The sequence below is a fragment of the Sorex fumeus genome, unplaced genomic scaffold (assembly GCF_029834395.1).
Source record: "Sorex fumeus unplaced genomic scaffold, SorFum_2.1 ptg000098l, whole genome shotgun sequence".
Lineage (NCBI taxonomy): Eukaryota > Metazoa > Chordata > Mammalia > Eulipotyphla > Soricidae > Sorex > Sorex fumeus.
In genome coordinates, this window is record NW_026606155.1 from 1,609,109 (window position 1) to 1,627,800 (window position 18,692).

The following is an 18,692-nucleotide window of genomic DNA, read 5'->3' on the forward strand; positions in this document are numbered from 1 at the left end:
GTATGACAAAGAACTGTGACGGCGACCGCTGGAAATGATCACTCTAGCAAGAACTGAGTGCTAAAAGTAGGTAAAGAGATAACCTGAATCTGGAAAAAACCTGAGTGCCCGAGAACAGATGACTGGTTAAAGAAACTTTGGTACATTTACACAATGGAGTACTAGGTAGCTGTTAGAAAAGACGAAGTCACGAAATTTACATACAAGTGGTACTACATGGAAAGTATCATGCTAAGTGAAATGAGTCAGAAAGAGAGGGATAGACATAGAAAGATTGCATTTATCTGGGGAACATAAAGTAACAAAATAGGAGACTAACACCCAAGAATGGCTGAGATTAGTACCAGGAATTTTACTCCATGGCTTGGAGGCCAACCACACATGCTAGGGGAAAAGGGAGCTCAGATAGAGAAGGGAGCACCAAATAAAGGGTGTTGGGAGGATCCTCCCAGGATGGGAGAAGCATGCTGAAAGTAGACTATAGACCAAACATGATTGTCACCCATTGCCTCTTTTGCAAACCACAACACCCAATAGGAGAGAGAGAACAAAAGGGAATGCCCCGCCACAGAGGCAGGGTGGGATGGTGGGATGGGGGGTGGGAGGGATACTGGGATCCATGGTGGTGGGAAATGGGCACTGGTGGAGGGATGGGTACTTGATCATTGTATAGTTGAAACCCAAGCACAAAAATGTGTAAGTCTGCAACTGTACCTCATGATGTCTCACTATTAAAAATAAATAAATAAATAAATAATAAAATAAATTTTTTTTAAAAGTACGTAAAGGAATATACATAATAACCTTTTGGTACTTGTATTGCAAACCATAATGCCGAGGAGAGAGAGAGAGAGAGAGAGAGAGAGAGAGAGAGAGAGAGAGAGAGGGATGCAGGGAGGAAAGGAGGGAGAGAGAGAAGATCTGGGGGAAGGTGGAAGAAGGGAAACTTGGAGCACTGGGGGGGGGGGGTGGGCAGTGAACACTGGTGAAGGGACAGGTGCTGGAACACCGTATGATTGAAACCTAATCATGAACAACTCTGTAACCGCGTGTCTCACAGCGCTTCAATAAAAATAAATTAAAAATAGTTTTAAAAATTGTTAAAAGGTAACCAGCAGGGCAGAACCTTCACAGTTACAGAGACTGACAACACTGTCTTCCTCTATTCTCGTGTCTTATTTTCAATCTCATGAGAGCTCAAAATCTAAGAGATTCACAAGGAATCTGACTAGGTATTGTTATTTTATTTTATCTTATTTTTTTTTTTTGACTAGGTATTTTAAAGGTCCTCCTCTCTGTTTTCCTACTCAGAGAGCCGCCAGCGTTGATTCAGTCCTAGATGGTCCAGAAAGGACAGAATGGAAGGGGGGAAAATAAATGCTCTCCATAAATGATGATGCAGCAGAAAACTGTATTATCATTTTCTCACTGCAGGGAAAGCTAATCTGAGAAAACAGGTTCTGCTGTGGATTGGTGATGTCTCAGTAGTCAGGGGCACAGTCCTCCCATACATAAGGACTGAGCTCAGATCCCGGCACACACACTCCCCTCGGCTTGTCCCCCACCCCCGCCCCCGCCAGCTCTATAAAGTGTGGCCCTGGTGGTTCCTGGCATCCCTGGGTTCGGGTCGCATCCCATGTGCAGCCTAAACCTGGTGCTTCCTCCTGCGGGCATGTGCTCCAGCTCCAGAGGCAACAACCTGGCCCCAAACTACCTTGTTTTATAACACCAGAAGGAAAGGGCCAAGAAACTTAAGAGTTTGTGTGCCAGAGAAGGTACTTTACCTACAGTCTCACTATAATCCTCACAGAAATAAGCAATATGCTGACATTCTTAATTCGCAGTCAAAGAAAGTTCAGGAAAAAGAAAAAGAAGCAACTTCCTCAAGTCCAAGACCGACTTACTCCAAGTACAAAAGATGAAAGCCAGGAGGCCCACCTATGATTTCTAAGTGTCTAAGTAGAACCACTAGTTAGACATGGGCTCAGAGGATCATCATAAGAGGTCACTCAACTTTCAACTTAAAAATGCCTCTGTTGCAAACCACAGCACCCAAAAGGAGAGAGAGAACAAAAGGGAATGCTCTGCCACAGAGGCAGGGTGGGATGGGGGAGGGATGGGGAGTGGGGAGATACTGGGATCTGTGGTGGTGGAGAATGGGCACTGGTGGAGGGATGGGTGTTTGATCATTGTATAATTGAAACCCAAGCACAAAAATTTGTAAGTCTACAACTGTACCTCATGGTGTTTCACTAATAAAATTTTTTTTAAAAATGCCTCTAAATTGATCAACTTGCACATAACTCAGTTGATACGATTTCTTTTACAATAAATCCTTTTACTAATGCAGTCAAAGAACTAGCTCGGGGGGAGTAAAGCACATGCCAAGCACATACAAGGTCCTTAGTTTAATCCCTGGCACTTCATGCCCACTCCTTAGCACCTCCAAGTGGGCGTAGAGCCTATGAAAAACTTCCTGGCTGACCATTTCCACTCTAAAATAACTAATACTGTCCCAACACCTCAAGACATTAGTTCTCCCCCATTGGCTAAAGCAGTGTCACCATACTGAGGGTCCGCCTTTCATGCTCTCTGTATGGGGCATGCTCACTGAGATCTAGAAAATGAGGGGTGTGTGTGTGTGAGAGAGAGAGAGAGAGAGACAGAGAGAGAGACAGAGAGAGAGAGGAGAGAGAGGAGAGGGAAAGAGAGAGTCGGCAGTTTCCAACCTGGATGGGATTCACTCATTCACTCAACCCTTAGTCATGGCCACTGCACACAGCCCATCACTGTGCTCTGAGGGTAGAAAGAAACCAAAGAGAGCAGAAGACTCGAACTCTGAGTCTGAACTAGAGTGGGAAGGTACGGCCTCATACAGAACTAGAACCACCAGGCCTCGAGACAAAACTGAACACTGGGCGGGAAGGGCAACAGCCAAAATTACGCCCAGTGCACTTTGAAAGGGTGCTCAGGCTTCACTGACCGGTGAAGATAAATTTTAATTCAGATTCAGGCTGCCGGAGGGGGGAACGCCAGTAGGCCACTGGGAGATGTACGAGTGGAGCGGTCCAGCAAGCAGTCCAGGCCACTGTTCAGGAGAGCAGCCCAGCCTCCCGCCCACAGATTTGGAAATTATGTCACGGGACAATTACTGAAATCTAGGAGTGGATGGTGACCCAGAAAGAGAGTCCTGAATAATACAGAGTGCTTCCTGTCTGCTCATTTGACTGATATTACTGGAAATGAGGCACAGAATCAGAAAAGATATAATAAAAACAATCAATTGTAGACATTAAAAGCCTGTCAGTCACCCAAAATCAATCTGGAGAAGCTGTGTGAAATGAAGATAACTTCTCTAAGATTCTAAAGATAGGACATAATGGAATGTTGGGGTTGAGGGGCCTTCGGAAATATAATTTACCCCTCACAAGAGGATGCTGAAGGAGCCAACGGGGTAACGGAAGTTGTTCCAGGTCAACCAGCTAGTTATTGTTGGAGTCAGGAGGAGATTATGTCCACAAAGCACGAATTCAACTAAAACCAACCAAATGATCAGAGCATAACCAGATTCAGCACCTCCAGAGGTGCTGAAATAACTACCTACTTAAATTCATATCACACATACACTTTTTGCTTTAAGAGAAGAAACTATGCCAATTTTCTCCTAGATGTTCCTGGGAGCAAAAGAACGACCTGAGGGGCTGAAGCGATAGCACAGCAGGTAGGGTGTTTGCCTTGCATGCAGCCAACCCAGGTTCGATTCCCAGCATCCCATATGGTCCCCCGAGTACCTCCAGGGGTAATTCCTGAGTGAATGAGCCAGGAGTAACCCCCAAAAAGAAAAAAAAGAACTGCCAGATCTCTGATTATCTTAAAAAGTATATTATTTAATGTTATCAATTCATTATAATGCAAAAAATAAATACTGATCAATAAGTAAGTAATGATGACATTTACTCATTTATATGACTATGATAGTATCAGATCTACATGCTATTAATATGAGATTAATGTGAGAGTCGTGAAGAAACTAAACAGTATAATGGACTTTTTAAATCACAATATGTAATGATTTTTATTTCAAAATTTGCTCTAGCGGGCCCAGTAACGTCTCCATTGGAGACTTTGTTGTTACTGTGTCTGGCATATCGAATACTCTCGGTAGCTTGCCGGGCTCTCCGAGAGGGGCGGAGGAATCGAACTCGGGTCAGCCATGTTGGCCGCTTGTAAGGCGAACGCCCTACCCGCTGTGCTATCGCTCCAGCAAAATATGGAGCGATAGCACAGCGGGTAGGGCGTTTGCCTTACAAGCGGCCAACATGGCCGACCCGAGTTCGATTCCTCCGCCCCTCTCGGAGAGCCCGGCAAGCTACCGAGAGTATTCGATATGCCAGACACAGTAACAACAAAGTCTCCAATGGAGACGTTACTGGGCCCGCTCGAGCCCGCTCGAGCAAATCGAGGGAGAGGAAATAAACAGATATTTCTCCAGTGAGGATATATGGTTTACCACTAGGAATATGAAAAAGTACTGTTGTCAGGGAAATGCAACTCAAAATAACAATATCACCTCATACCAGTGAGAATGGCATTAAAAATTAAAATTTAAAAAAAACTAAAACAACCAGTGTTAGCAAGGATGTGGTAAAAATGGAACCCTCTTTTCATTATCGGTGGGCCTCTTGTGTGGTTAAGCCTTTATGAAGAACAGTATGAAGACTTTTTAAGAAACTAATAGAGCTCGGGGGTATGGTGCCACCAGCAGGTCAATCTGTACCTGTGAGGCAAGTGCATCAGCAGCCTGATGGCGCCTTCAGACTTCCAGATATCTACCCCAAAATTGCTGCTGTGCCTTTGGCCAGACCCCAACAACTTGGGGCAAAGTTTACCAAGAAAGTAAACGGCCAAAAGTTAGGTATGTGGGAAACACACCCACAAACCCTCTCCGACTCAGCTATATAATTGGAGGTATGCCTGTCTGGTTCTTGACTAAAGTGCATAATGGCCATGATCCCAGAGGCTCAGAAACAAATCTCGAAACCCAGTGGCTTTTGGCAGAAATGCGTCCAGTCCCTGCAGTAGGTTACCAGTGCTGGGCCAACCCAGATGGGAATAGGTTTCATGTCTTGGCCTGTTCGCCCCAGCGGCCCAGTGGCTGCCATCCTTCAGAGGCCACTGGACAGTCAGGTTTGGGCCCCCAGTGATGAGACATGTTGGGCCTCCCGGGAAGGGGGTGGAGCCGGTCCTGTCCTCCCCACCCCAATGAGACCCCACGTCATCGCCCACGAATGGCCTCTCTGGCTCCTGATCAAGCTGCTTAACAGCCATGATCCCAGAGACTCAGAAGCAAATCTCAAAACCCAGCAGCTTTTGGCAGAAATGCGTCCGGACCACGCAGAAGGTTACTGTCACTGGGCCACCCCAGGGGGGAAAGGGTGTTGTCCTTCCACCTGCTTTCCCCTGGCGGATTGGGGATCGTCATCGTCCAGAGGCCATTGGACAGTTTTGGGCCCACAGTGACGAGACATTTTGGGCCTCACGGGATGGGGGTGGAGCCGGTCCTGTCCTCCCCACCCAAATGAGACCCCAAGTCATCGCCCACGAAAGGCCTCTCTGGCTCCTGATCAAGCTGCTTAACGGCCATGATCCCAGAGACTCAGAAACAAATCTCGAAACCCCAGCGGCTTTTGGCAGAAATGCGTCCGGATCACACAGTAGATTACTGTCACCAGGCCATCCCAGGGGGGAAAGGGTGTTGTCCGTCCACCTGCTTTCCCCTGGAGGCTCAGTGGCCGTCATCCTCCAGAGGCCATTGGACAGTCAGGTTTGGGCCCACAGTGACGAGACATGTTGGGCCTCACAGGATGGGGGTGGAGTCAGTCCTGTCCTCCCCACCCCAACGAGACCCCAAGTCATCACCCATGAACAGCCTTTCTGGCTCCTGATCAAGCTGTTTAACGGTCATGATCCCAGAGACTCAGGAGCAAATCTTGGAACCCAGCAGGTTTTGGCAGAAATCCCTCCAGATTTAAGTGTTAAAATTTCAGAATTTCAAAATCACGCAGCCACTACTGCAGCCATGCAACATCATATGTTATTCATAGCAATAGAAAACAAAATGTCTTAAAAAAAAAAGACTAATAGAGCTTTCATATGACCCAACAATCCCACTTCTTAACATCTACCCTAGTAACACAAAGACATTTAATTCAGAAGGATGTGTGTACACCTATGATTGTTATAGTACTAAATCCAATTTGTCCCTCCCGTTGATCGTCGATTTGCTCGAGCGGGCCCAGTAACGTCTCCATTGGAGACTTTGTTGTTACTGTGTCTGGCATATCGAATACTCTCGGTAGCTTGCCGGGCTCTCCGAGAGGGGCGGAGGAATCGAACTCGGGTCGGCCATGTTGGCCGCTTGTAAGGCGAACGCCCTACCCACTGTGCTATCGCTCTAGTCAGAAATATTCAATAATGGATGAACAGATAAATTTTGGCATACATATGACACATATATTGCATAAATATGTATAAATGTTCAATAATAGATGAACAGGTAAGTTGTGATATATATGTATATATATATATATATTGCAGCCATAAGAAAAGATGAAATATTGGGGCTGGAGCAATAGCACAGAGGATAGGGCATTTGCCTTATACATGGTCGACCTGGGTTCAACTCCCAGCATCCCAGATGGTCGCCTGAGCACTGCCAGGAGTAATTCCTGGGTCCAGAGCCAGGGGTAACCCCCGTGCATCGCCGGGTGTGACCCAAAAAGCCAAAAAAAAAAAGATGAAATACTGCAGTTCATGCTACCTAGGTGGAACTAGAGTGATCAGTTCAGTGAAATAAGAGGAAAGACAAATGGAGTCTCATTCATTTGCGGTACAGAGAAAAACAAAATAAGGGAACAGACAGGGTCAAATGTGGACAGAACCCTGACACTTTTATTGCAAAATGGAGATTCCTGAGCAGTGGGAGGAGGCGGGAGGAGAAAGAGGCAGAGGATAGAAGTGAGACCAGGGGTGGAGGTCTGGGGCTCTTAGAGGCGGTGCAAGTGCACTGACTTTAAACGTGAAAACCATGAAAGTTAACGGTATTGAAACCATGTGAGCTGAATTACAATTGTATAAGAATTAGGGCTGGGGCAATAACTCAGCAGGCGAAATACATGCTTTGCATGCAGGAAGCCCAAGTTTGATCCCTTACAATGTGCATGGTCCCCAAGCACCACTGGGAGTGGCCCCCAACTCAGAGCAAAGGATATTCCCCCTGAGCATTACCAAGTGTGCCCCCCCAAAACAGAAGCAAGTCAGAGCTGATTAGTATATCCTGGAGTGGTTTTTTGTTTAACTAGAGATAAATATTTTGAAGGAGTGGAGAAAAAGATATGCTCACCACCTGAGATAATGGGGTTAATTTTAAGTGTCTCTGTGCAAGAATGTCACCAATATAACTAGAACATTTTCTATCCTTTACTGGTATAACAGAGAAGTTAAGGGCATTTGTCCAAGGGCACACACCTAGTTAGTGACTGTGCTCCATGTATCCTAGCAACAAAAAAGGTACACTCTATAGCGATCTCTCAACTTAGTAATAAAAACATCCAAGAAGTCTAGAAATTATATATATTCCTAATGCCTAACAATCTAGAGCTGAATTTTAAAATCTGCTATAGAGAATATATAAAGTACGTTATATGTTTTGTATATAACCTTGCATAATGAGTAAGAGACTAGAGCTGAAGTGACAAAGCAAATGACATTTTTAAACATTAGGAGATAGGTTTCTTGGAGTTGGAGAAATAGCACAACAGATTAGACACTTGCTTTGTACACTGCCAACCTGGACTCAAGTCCCAGCACCACATATGATGGTTCCCTTGAACACTGTTAGGGTGACCCCTGAGCACAAAGCCAGGAATAATCCCTAAGCAGGGCCAGAAGTGACTTTCCTCACCCATCCAAATTAAGTTTGTACCTTTTATGCTAGTGGAAAAGGCAGCTCAGATAGAGAAGAGAGCACCAAGTAAGGGGTGTTGGGAGGATCCTCCCAGGATGAAAGATCCATGCTGAAAGTAGACTATAGACTGAACATGATTGCCACTCAATGCCTCTTTTGCAAGCCACAGCACCCAAAAGGAGAGAGAGAACAAAAGGGAATGCTCCGCCACAGAGGCAGGGTGGGATGGGGGGAATGGGAGGGTGGGAGGGATACTGGGATCATTGGTGGTGGATAATGGGCACTGGTGGAGGGATAGATATTTGATCATTATACAATAACTTAAAGCCAAGCACAAAAATTTGTAAGTCTACAACTGTACCTCATGGTGTTTCACTAATAAAAATTTTAAAAATAAATAAAAATAAATAACAAAAAATTAAGTTTGTACCTTTTAAAGGGGCTGAAGAGACAGAGTAGGAGTTAGGTGCTTGCCTTGCACATAGCTGACCCTGATTCATCCCCAACCCTGAATATGTCCTCTGAGCACTACCAGGAGTGATCCCTGAGCACAGAGCCAGGAGTAAGTCCTGAGCACAGCTGGGTTCAACCCAAAAACCAAATCAAAAAGAAAAAAAGAAGTATTTTTCCTGAAGGGGAGAAAAAAAACACATCTATTTACCACTATTATACTAAAAGGGAAAAAAAGTGGGGACAGAGAGACAGTATAGCAGGCAGGGCACTTGCCTTGCAAGTAACTAACCCAGGTTCTACCCCTGACACTAAATATGTTAGTACGGTCATGAGCCCCACCAGGAGTGATCCCTAACTGGCGGTAGTTCAGAGGATTATGGTATAAGGACATTACTACTCTGGTGGTGGTGGTGAGTGTGGTATGGAAACATATATTTTGAAAAAGTATAAAACTGATTATCATTAACAATGGGTAGAGCACCTGCCTTGCACGGGCCAACCCAGGCTGGATTCCAAGCAATCCATTTGGTTCCCCAAGCACTGCCAGAAGTAATTCCTGAGTGCAGAGCCTTGCATGTGGCTGATCTGGATTCAATTCCTGGTATCCCATCGGGTTCCCCAAGCACCACCAGGAGTAATTCCTGAGTGCAGAGCCAGGAGGTACCCCTGAGCATTGCCAGTGTGATCCAAAAAAATGAAAAAGGAGGAGGAGGGTTGAACGGGAATATAACAGAAGCTAACAGATAATATTTTCTACTTATTCTGGAAACTGGTTACAAGAATGTGTTTATTTATGAAACCTCAACAAGTTATCTTTTTGAACATATTTCTACTTATGTTCAAAAATTTGCTTTGAAAAAGATACTGCTAAGAGATTGCCTCTTTAAGATTCCTGATCCATTAATTTAATATATATATAAGGCTGAATACATGTATATATACATATAATGCATATACACATAAGTATCTGTGACAGGGCATTCCCTTTTGTTCTCTCTCTCCTTTTGGGTGCTGTGGCTTGCAAAAGAGGCATTGAGTGGCAATCATGTTCGGTCTATAGTCTACTTTCAGCATGCATCTCCCATCCTGGGAGGATCCTCCCAACACCCCTTACTTGGTGCTCTCTTCTCTATCTGAGCTGCCTTTTCCACTAGCATAAAAGGTACAAACTTAATTTGGATGGATGAGGAAAGTCATTTCTGGCCCTGCTTAGGGATTATTCCTGGCTTTGTGCTCAGGGGTCACTCCTAACAGTGTTCAAGGGAACCATCATATGTGGTGCTGGGACTTGAGTCCAGGTTGGCAGTGTACAAAGCAAGTGTCTAATCTGTTGTGCTATTTCTCCAACTCCAAGAAACCTATCTCCTAATGTTTAAAAATGTCATTTGCTTTATCACTTCAGCTCTTGTCTCTTATTCATTATGCAAGGTTATATACAAAACATATAATATATGAAGAACAGAGCAGAACCAAACTCAACACATGGAAAAATAAAAAGAGAAAAATCATGGGCATCCAAAGAGAAAGCAAGATCGTTGTGTGCACGGTTTGAAAAGCCATCATCTCTCCTGCAACTAAGTCAATTAACTGAGTAAAAGACTCTCCCAATTAACCCGTCCTCCATTTCCTTGCTAAAGACCAGCTGAAAGCCCAGCGCTCCCGGCCACTCTCCTAGAATCCTTTCACTAGTGTTGGTTATAAACAAGAGTCAGCTGTGTCTGTTCCCAGACAATTTAAATATTACATAAACATATGGAAGCAAAAAGAGCTGTTTCTATGAAAATTCAGTTTAAAGTTTTAGAAAAAACTGTGTAGGTAAGCTGCCAAAGAAAATTGTTCCTGAGATAGAGGAAAACAACACTATTTGCAAAAGAGAGTAGAAAATTTTTTAAAATTCTACAACTATGCTTTCAGACTATTCCATTCTCTTCCTTAAATTCTTCACTTTAAAGAAACCAGTACTTGGGGGCTGGAGCGATAGCATAGTGGGTAGGGCCTTGAACTCGGCCGACCGGGGTTGATTCCCAGCATCCCATATGGTCCCCCAAGCTCCTCCATGAGTAATTCCTGAGTGCATGAGCCAGGAGTAACCCCTGTGCATCACCGGGTGTCTCACATACACACACACACACACACACACACACACACACACACACACAAGAAACCAACACACACACACACACAAGAAACCAGTACTTGATATAGTAAACACGTTACTGGGGTGATTTGTACAAGGAAGAGTATTCTGAACTGTAATCATCAAACAGATTCATACTCAAAGAAAAGGCAGTGGACAAACACTAAGATGAAATATCAAATCTGTATCATTTTTATGAATCCCTACTTAACCAAAAAGTTTCTGATTAGTTATCCATCCCAGATGTTCAAGATTGAAAAGGATGCTCCAATATACATCACCCAAGAAAACTGTGCAGTAACGGCCAATTAAGATCCCCACCCCAACTTTCTTTTCTGCTTCTCCATCCTTTCTCTCTCCTCCCCTCTCTCCCTTCTCTTTCTCTCTCCTCTCTCTCCTTCCACACACTCTAAATCATTCACTTCATCAAGTATTAAATAAGAAACTGATATGAGATCTTAGAGATAAAAGCATATCAAGGAATTTTATAGGATAGACATTTTGAAAGATAAATCTATTAAAACGCTAACCAGATACTAAGGAAATCACCAGAGTTCTCACCTCCTTGGTACCCTATTCTAGTCTTGAATGCAAGAGTTCCCAGATGTAATTAACAACAGCTAAAATTTACAAAGTTTTCATATCTAGTATTTTTTTTTTAGTATATGTGCTGCCGATGCTGGAGCGATAGCACAGCGGGTAGGGCGTTCGCCTTCCACGCGGCCAACATGGCCGACCCAAGTTCGATTCCTCCGCCCCTCTCGGAGAGCCCGGCAAGCTACCGAGAGTATTCGATATGCCAGACACAGTAACAACAAAGTCTCCAATGGAGACGTTACTGGGCCCGCTCGAGCAAATCGACGATCAACGGGAGGGCCTTTACCTTTACCTTTACCTTTACCTTTCATATCTAGATTTGATTGCAATATATATATTTCATTTCTAGATTTAACTGCAAGATATATAAGATTATGCTGAATACTGAGGCCCCCAGTACTGCTGAACCCAAGCACCAAACCAGGCAGTACAGAACCAGTCAAACATTGCAATGGCTCCAGTTTCCCAGACCCCAAACCTCAGCACCACTGGTATAGTTCTTATTTAAAACTAATAAGCGGGGCCGGAGTGACAATACAGTAGGTAGGGTACTTGTCTTACATGCAGCCAAGCCAGGTTTGATCTTTGCAACCCACATGGTACCCTGAAATCTGCCAGGAGTGATCCTGAACAATGCCACGTTGGCCCAAAGCCCAAAATTAATAAACAACATTTAAAAATCAGGAACATTAACCACTCAACACATTTAATGCTTATATAATAATGTAAACAGCAAACACTGCTTAAAAGACAGTCATCTGGAGTTGAGGGCGGAGCAATAGAACAGCAGGGAGGGTGTTTGCCTTGCATGTGGGAGACCCGGGTTCAATCCCTGGCATCCCGTATGGGCCCCCAAGCACTGCCAGGAGTGATTCCTGAGCGCAGAGCCAGGAGAATAACCTGAACATAGCAAGGAAAAATAAAAACAGACAAAGTCGTCTGGTAAGAAAACAAATCTGTAAAACAGGTGGATTCTATTACTCAGCTTCAAACGAACTTTCAAATTACAATTTGTAAAGATTCTGATTTCTAACAAACGCTACTAGCACAAGAAATTAACATATTAGCACAAACTCAGCTTACATACTTGTCTGTGACTATCAAATCAAGGAGAAAACACCACTATCTTCTTTTAAAAATTCATGCAACGAAATAACAAGGAAATAGGGAAAGGAGAAAGACATAAATTAACATTAATGAGGACCTATTCTATATCAGGCCTCTACATTTAAAACAACCCTGGCACTCGGAAAGGATTCGTTTTACAGATGGAAAAAACAAGCACTTAGCCATAATCAGTGACTTGTTCCTGGTGGGGTGACACCGATAGAATCTGTCTGATTCTACTGCATATGACACCAAAAAAAAAAGTCAGAAGGTACTTAATTCAGCACTTTGGTCATCTTAAAATTAACAAATATACTTTATTCCATTAAGAACTTTGTATTTATATGACAGCACAAAAGAAGAGTCAAAACAACACAAAATATGACCTGCCCTCCAAGAACTTACAGTCTATTAAAGAGAACAGAGATGCAAGCACATTCAAATCAAGAAACACCAGGCAGTGAATCATTGCTAATTGAAAAACTCCTACTAAGTAGTACCTGAGGCCCAGAGGGGCTGGTGTTGGGGGGGGTGGGGGGCGGGGGGTCAGGAACATAGTTTCCACAGGTGGGAAAGGTCTTCTGAAAAGTATAAGGTTAGAGTTAGAAGCTAGGGATGGAATAGGCACAATCAAAGGACTGATACACGCTACATCATGGATGAATCTTGAAAATATTATGAAAGAAGGGAGAAAAAACAAAGAGCCACTTATCGTTTTATTTCCTTCACATGCAATGTCCAGAACCAGCCAAGCCCCAGACACAGAAAGTAGACCAGCAGCTCTCAAAGTCTGGGAGATTCATGAAGAAGCTGGGGGCAGGGAGTCGTGGGGATGGCTGCTAGTAGGCACAGTCTTCTTGGGGGCGGGGGGGGGGGGGGGGGGAGGGGAGGTTGATGAGAGTCACATCTAAAACTGTTGGTAGTAATAGTTGCCTAACTCTGGGAATATGAGACACCACTGATCTGAGTTTTAACTAGGTGGACTGTATGGTTGATTAACCAGATGACAGATCAACTGTATGGTAAACCAACAATCTCTCAACCGAGACAGTGGAACAAGTCGGTGAAGCCCTGTTCGTTGCCACACTGCAAGATGGACTCACTTATGCCAAGCTTACGGTGCTGGGATTTATCTGAAAGACAATCCGACATGCATTCGTAAAGATTCACTTACCAAAAGCACAGAATATGTATTTAAGACTCTTCTCTAACAAAATTATGCACAGGCTTTAAGTACGTTCCTAAAATACATGCCAAAATCACAAGGGAGAAGGAACAGGAAAAAGATGTTATGATACAAGATTTTGACTAAGACACAAGCTGTGAGTATTAAGGAAAGCTGTTTTGCTTCAGTGCTAAATGCCACAGATGGTACATCAGAAACTATATATGCAGAACTACAAACTCACTGTGTCAAGTCTTCAAAACCATGATGTTCTCAAGTTAATTGTGAAAATAGCATTAGTAATTAATGCTCTATATTTTAGGGAAAGATAATGATCAATGTAATTCCTTTTTTTATTAGGTGACTGGTCTCTGTCTATAATGTTTTTTTTAAAGATATTAGCTTCAATTTACATTCTATCAGAACTCCCATTAAAACAAAATATTTCCGGGGCTGGAGCAATAGCACAGCGGGGAGGGCATTTGGCTTGCACGCGGCCGACCTGAGTTCGATTCCCAGCATCCCATATGGTCCCCTGAGTGCCGCCAGGAGTAATTCCTGAGTGCAGAGCCAGGAGTAACCCCTGTGCATTGCCGGGTGTGACCCAAAAAGCAAAAAAAAAAAAAAATTTCCTATTGAGACTTATACCACTGATTCTGAACCCTAACTTAATATTTCAAAATATTTTTTGATATACAAAAGAAGAGAAGATGGGAATAAAGCCAGACAATAGTGATGCAAAAGCAAAGTGCTCAAAAACAAACCTGAAAATTACACAGAATAAAAAGGGGGAAAGAAGAGATTCCGTGTTGGGTTCTACAGAATTAGAAAATACAAAGGGGACAAATAAATAATTTAAAATAAAATACTCAGTGAATAGAAGCTGATGACGCACTGACAGAAGCGAAGTTTGGAGTAGAGGCAGGAGACCCATCTCCAGGTACCCAGGAAATAAAGAAAGAACCTTTCAGGCTTGTTTACAGCTGAAGTCCCTTTTTCCCCCCAGGAGATGGCGATCTAGCAGGAACACAAAAGAACTCAGTCGGAGAATACCCTCACAACCAAACTAGTGTTCCTTTCTGAGTCACCTTGCAAACCTCCTTCAGGCTAGACAAGCCCCAAGAGACGAAATGAGACATCAGATCTCTCTGGAAACTCTTGTCTAAGACCCAGAGCATCCATCTGCCTCTGTTTGGGCTTTGTAAATTCTAGAACTTGATGAAACTCCAGTTCTTGACGTCTCAGCCATAAAGGTGACCTGGTTTACTAGCAAACAATAAAAGCAAAATAGAAAACGAATAAGCTATCTTTAAAAAAGAAGCCTTGTCACTGATACATAGACTACGGTATCTACTGTCACAAGAAAATAGAGCAAGATTCTCCAATTCCTAACTGTCAGCCAGCATTTCTACTTGAAGAAAAAAAAAAACAGTAAGACTGTACGACTCAGATCATTAGATGGCCTATGTTAAAAGAAACTTCTCCAAACTTTAATCAATTGTCTGCTTATTCCAAAGAGAGCCAGAAAATATAATGCTAATATCTATTTGCAACTAGTGTTCACCATACCGAACTCGCTCATTATTAATGAATACCAAAAACAGTCAAATGTGGATTATTCTCTATGTAAACATTAAAAAATGCACTACTAATTTTATTTACTTTTAAAAAATTAGAAAAGATGAGAACATGCTACCATAGATCAGAAAAGGAAGAGGAAACAATTTCAACCTAAGAATGAAGAGCTAGAAGCATTTTAAATGATAAAAAAATATTGGAAAGAATGATCTAGATTATAAGCACATTAAGCTAATATCAGAAACCCAAGACACCACTAAGAGGTTAAAATATAATTAACAAAATTAAAGTCGTGGAGATGAGATTCTTTTTAACACTCTCATTATGAATAACATGGGACTAGAAACACGATCTATAAACAGGAAGAACAAGAAACGTGCCAGCACCTGACACTGGCAAGGTAGCCGGAGCTCAAGGAATCAGAGATGACAAGTATCCCAGGGGGAGAAATGAGACCTGCTTGTCAATATCTGATTCTAAAAGACAAAAAAAAAATTATAAAAACTTGCCAAAAGGTGTGGAGAGCAATATTGTACAAGCTAAAGAAAATTGCTGAGACAAAGGTACACCAAATGTCTTAGAAAAATTTCTTAAGTATTTTCATGTATCTGGTGGCGAATGTTCTCATTAGCTTATAAGATGCTAAATCCGCAACACGTTTTTTTTTCCAATAATGAAAAAGCAATTTAAATCTTGGGGATCATACCTCAGAGAGCTCAGGACTTATTTCTGGCTCTGTGTGGAGGGATCACTCCTGGTGGGCTTGAGGGACATATGTGGTGCCAGGAACTGAACCCCAGTGAGCCATTTGAAGGCAACACCTTACCCTCAACACCATGTCTCTGGGCCAACTGAGAGAAATCTTACAAATATTTGCAATAACCATTTGCCTAAAGTAATTCTGCAGAGCAAGCGATATGAAATTTAAACGAGGATGCTTCAAATTTCAAAAGCTCACAGAGAAAAAGAAATAAAACTAGGATATCCTGAGCAACCAATTAAATTACCTTTTTTGTGTGCATTTTTTCCTGTACAGTCAAAAGCACATTCTAAAGTTTCTGCTAAACTTACTGAGTCTTAAATGAAAATACTCAAGCTGAAAAGGAAAAAAAGTGCGATTCAACTCAAACCATTAGTTGTTCTGCTCCACTCAAAACAACGTTTTATGAATTCTCCTGTGTGCTGGCCCATACCTTAATCTTAATTAAGGGCTAAGCTTGCCACATCTGAGTGGCTAGGAGAATTGGAACAGAACTGGGACGTTTCGGGACGCATTCACCAGCGCTGTCACTCACAGAAAGGCATCCGCAAGTACCTGAGCAAATAAACAGCCCTTTCAATATCACTGAGGTCTTCATCAACTGTCAGTCTTTCTATTTCTTCTGGCGTCTGTCAAGGGGAAAACACAGATCATGCATTCAAACATCCCACCATCCCTGCCCCCCACCCTAACCAGGGACCCTATCTAAAAAGACTTTTCAGGAGCACAGACGAAGGAGAAAACACCACTCCCCAGGATCAATGAGAACTCAGGAGAGGCAGATCCCAGAGTAGGGGTGGGGGGATCCCAGGCCGGGGCAGCTCAGACACCCGGGTCTCCAACAGTGCCTAAAGTGGGTGACGGCTTTGGGGAATTTGGGGTGCAGGGGTATGCTCTGAGCTTGGAACCGGAGAATCAGGCTGTGGCTTCAGAAATCGATTTTACTTGCACATATTTTTTTTTAAAAAAATAGTTAATTTTTAAAAGAAAAATCCACCAAGGCCCGACAGCTGAAACTCCAGCATTTCCAAGCCCCCAGAAAAACGCTAACAGATCTGGGTGGGGTGAAGACCTGCAGCCCGGTGGAGACGAGAGCGACCGGGTCAGGAGTCTGGGGGGGGCTGGGAAAGGAACATCCCGGGGCAGGAAGGAAATCCAGGTTGCAGGTGGGCGCGGGGGAGCCGGGGGGGCCCCGGGGTGCAGCGCAGGCGGGGAGCTCCGATGACACTGCGGGGTTCGGGAGCGAGTGGGGGCTGCGCGGTGGCGGGGGTCCGGGGGGGTGTGGGGTGTGGACACTCGGGACCGGGCGCGGAACTCGAGTTCGGGCGCTGTTTGGGGGGGTTGCGGGGAGGCCCGCGCCCACCCGGGGTGGCCAGGGGGGGGGCGGGGGGTCCGGGGCGGGAAGTGGGTCCCGACTCGGGCGGCTCCTGGGGCTGCGGGAGGGACGCGCGCGGCCGGCGCGGGGCTGGCCCCAAAGCCCCCGAGCCCCGACGGCCGTTCCCGAGCCCCGGGCGGGCTGGGGGCGGCGGGGCCCGCGTCGAGGACGGCCCCCGACGCCCCAGGGTCCGGGCCCGCACGGGGGGCAGCTCCGCCTCCCGGGCGCACCTTGAGGCTCCGGCGGACCGGCCTCTCGATGATGGTCAGCTCCTGCAGGTCATCCATGTAGCCGAACAGGCCGTTCTGGCTGAAATCCATCGCGGCGACGGCGGCGGGCGGCAGCGGATGCATGGACCGCCGGCCCCCCTCGCCGCCCGGGCCGCAGCGGCCCCGGGATGCCGGACACGCGCAGCCCCGCGGCCGCCAGCAGCCGGACTTGCTCCTGCTCCGGGTCGCCGAGCCGGGTGCGAGTCGGGCGGGCGGCGGGAGAAGGAGCCCGGCTCGCCGAGGGGGCGGGGCGGGCCGCCGGGGGCGGGCCGCCGGGGGCGGGGCCGGCGGCGCGGCGGGGCGGGGCCGGCGGCGCTACGGGGCGGGGCTAGCTACGAGGCGGGGCTGACGGGCCGGCCGGGGGGCGGGGCGGACCGACTGGGGGGCGGGGAGACCCTGCCTGGGGGCGTGGTCCGCGGCGCGGAGGGGCGGAGCTAGCTGCGGGGCGGGGCTGACGGGCCGGTCGGGGGCAGGCCAGACCGGCCGAGGGGCGGGGCCTGCGGCGCGACGGGGCGGGGCCGGGGCGGGCAGAGGCCCCCGGAGCCCGCCTCGGCTCCGCCCCCTCCCGGGCGCCGGGCGCGCGCGCGCGGGGGCGCTGGACGCAACTGCCGCGCAACGTCGCCGGGGGCCCCCGCCACCCCTCGGGGCTGCCTTCGGGGCCCTCGCCCCGCCCCCGAATTCGCGTCCCCCCCCCCTTCATACCCGCTACGCGTGCGCAGAGCCCCCCCTCCTTCCTCTGCTGGTGGAGGCGGGGCGGGGGCTGGGGTCTCGTTAGTTCCTTTGCAGCTGTCCGACCACCGTGGCCCAGAAAGGAGGGGTGCATGCCCCCCCCAAAAAAGCCGCTATGACGAGGTGTGTGTCTGTCGGAGCAGTGTCCTACAATGCACTCCTGGAAGAAGCGGCGTTGGGGGGATTTGCTCTGGACTCCGCAAAGCATTTCCACAGTGGAGACTTACAGGGTCACTAAAATGTTTCCAAGGGTAGAGTAAGGTCATTTCGAGTTGCATCTGGGTTTGTTTGAGTTGTGGGACATGGCAGAATGGAGCAGGAAGTTTGGGGGATGCCCTAGCTTGGCGGGGCGGTGAAAAAGGAAGAGTGAGTCCTTAATGAGGGAAAGTTCTGGCAGCACGAGAGTTGCTTCTCTTTGACTCCTGAGACCACGGGGTTGGGTTGTCCTTGCACGCGGTGGACCCGGGTTCCGTCTCTGGCTCCCCGCGTGCGTCCCTGAGCACAGCCATCCAGGATCACCGCAGTGAGTGTGGCTCAAAATTTAAAAACATGGAAT

General features: G+C 46.2%; 1 protein-coding gene across 2 annotated transcripts in view; it reads right to left on the minus strand.

Annotated features, from left to right (window-relative positions):
* PPP4R4 (protein phosphatase 4 regulatory subunit 4) overlaps positions 1-17,641 on the minus strand; it is a 121,646-nt gene extending 104,005 nt beyond the window's left edge. The window contains exons 1-2 of one of the 2 annotated variants that reach the window (XM_056133127.1): positions 17,369-17,641; positions 16,319-16,392 (exon numbers count right to left, since the gene is read on the minus strand). In XM_056133127.1, the coding sequence (XP_055989102.1) occupies positions 16,319-16,392; positions 17,369-17,491 (197 nt within the window). In that variant the 5' untranslated portion in view covers positions 17,492-17,641. The other variant, XM_056133128.1, reaches the window with a different exon arrangement.
* Between the last annotated feature and the right edge of the window lie 1,051 nt (positions 17,642-18,692).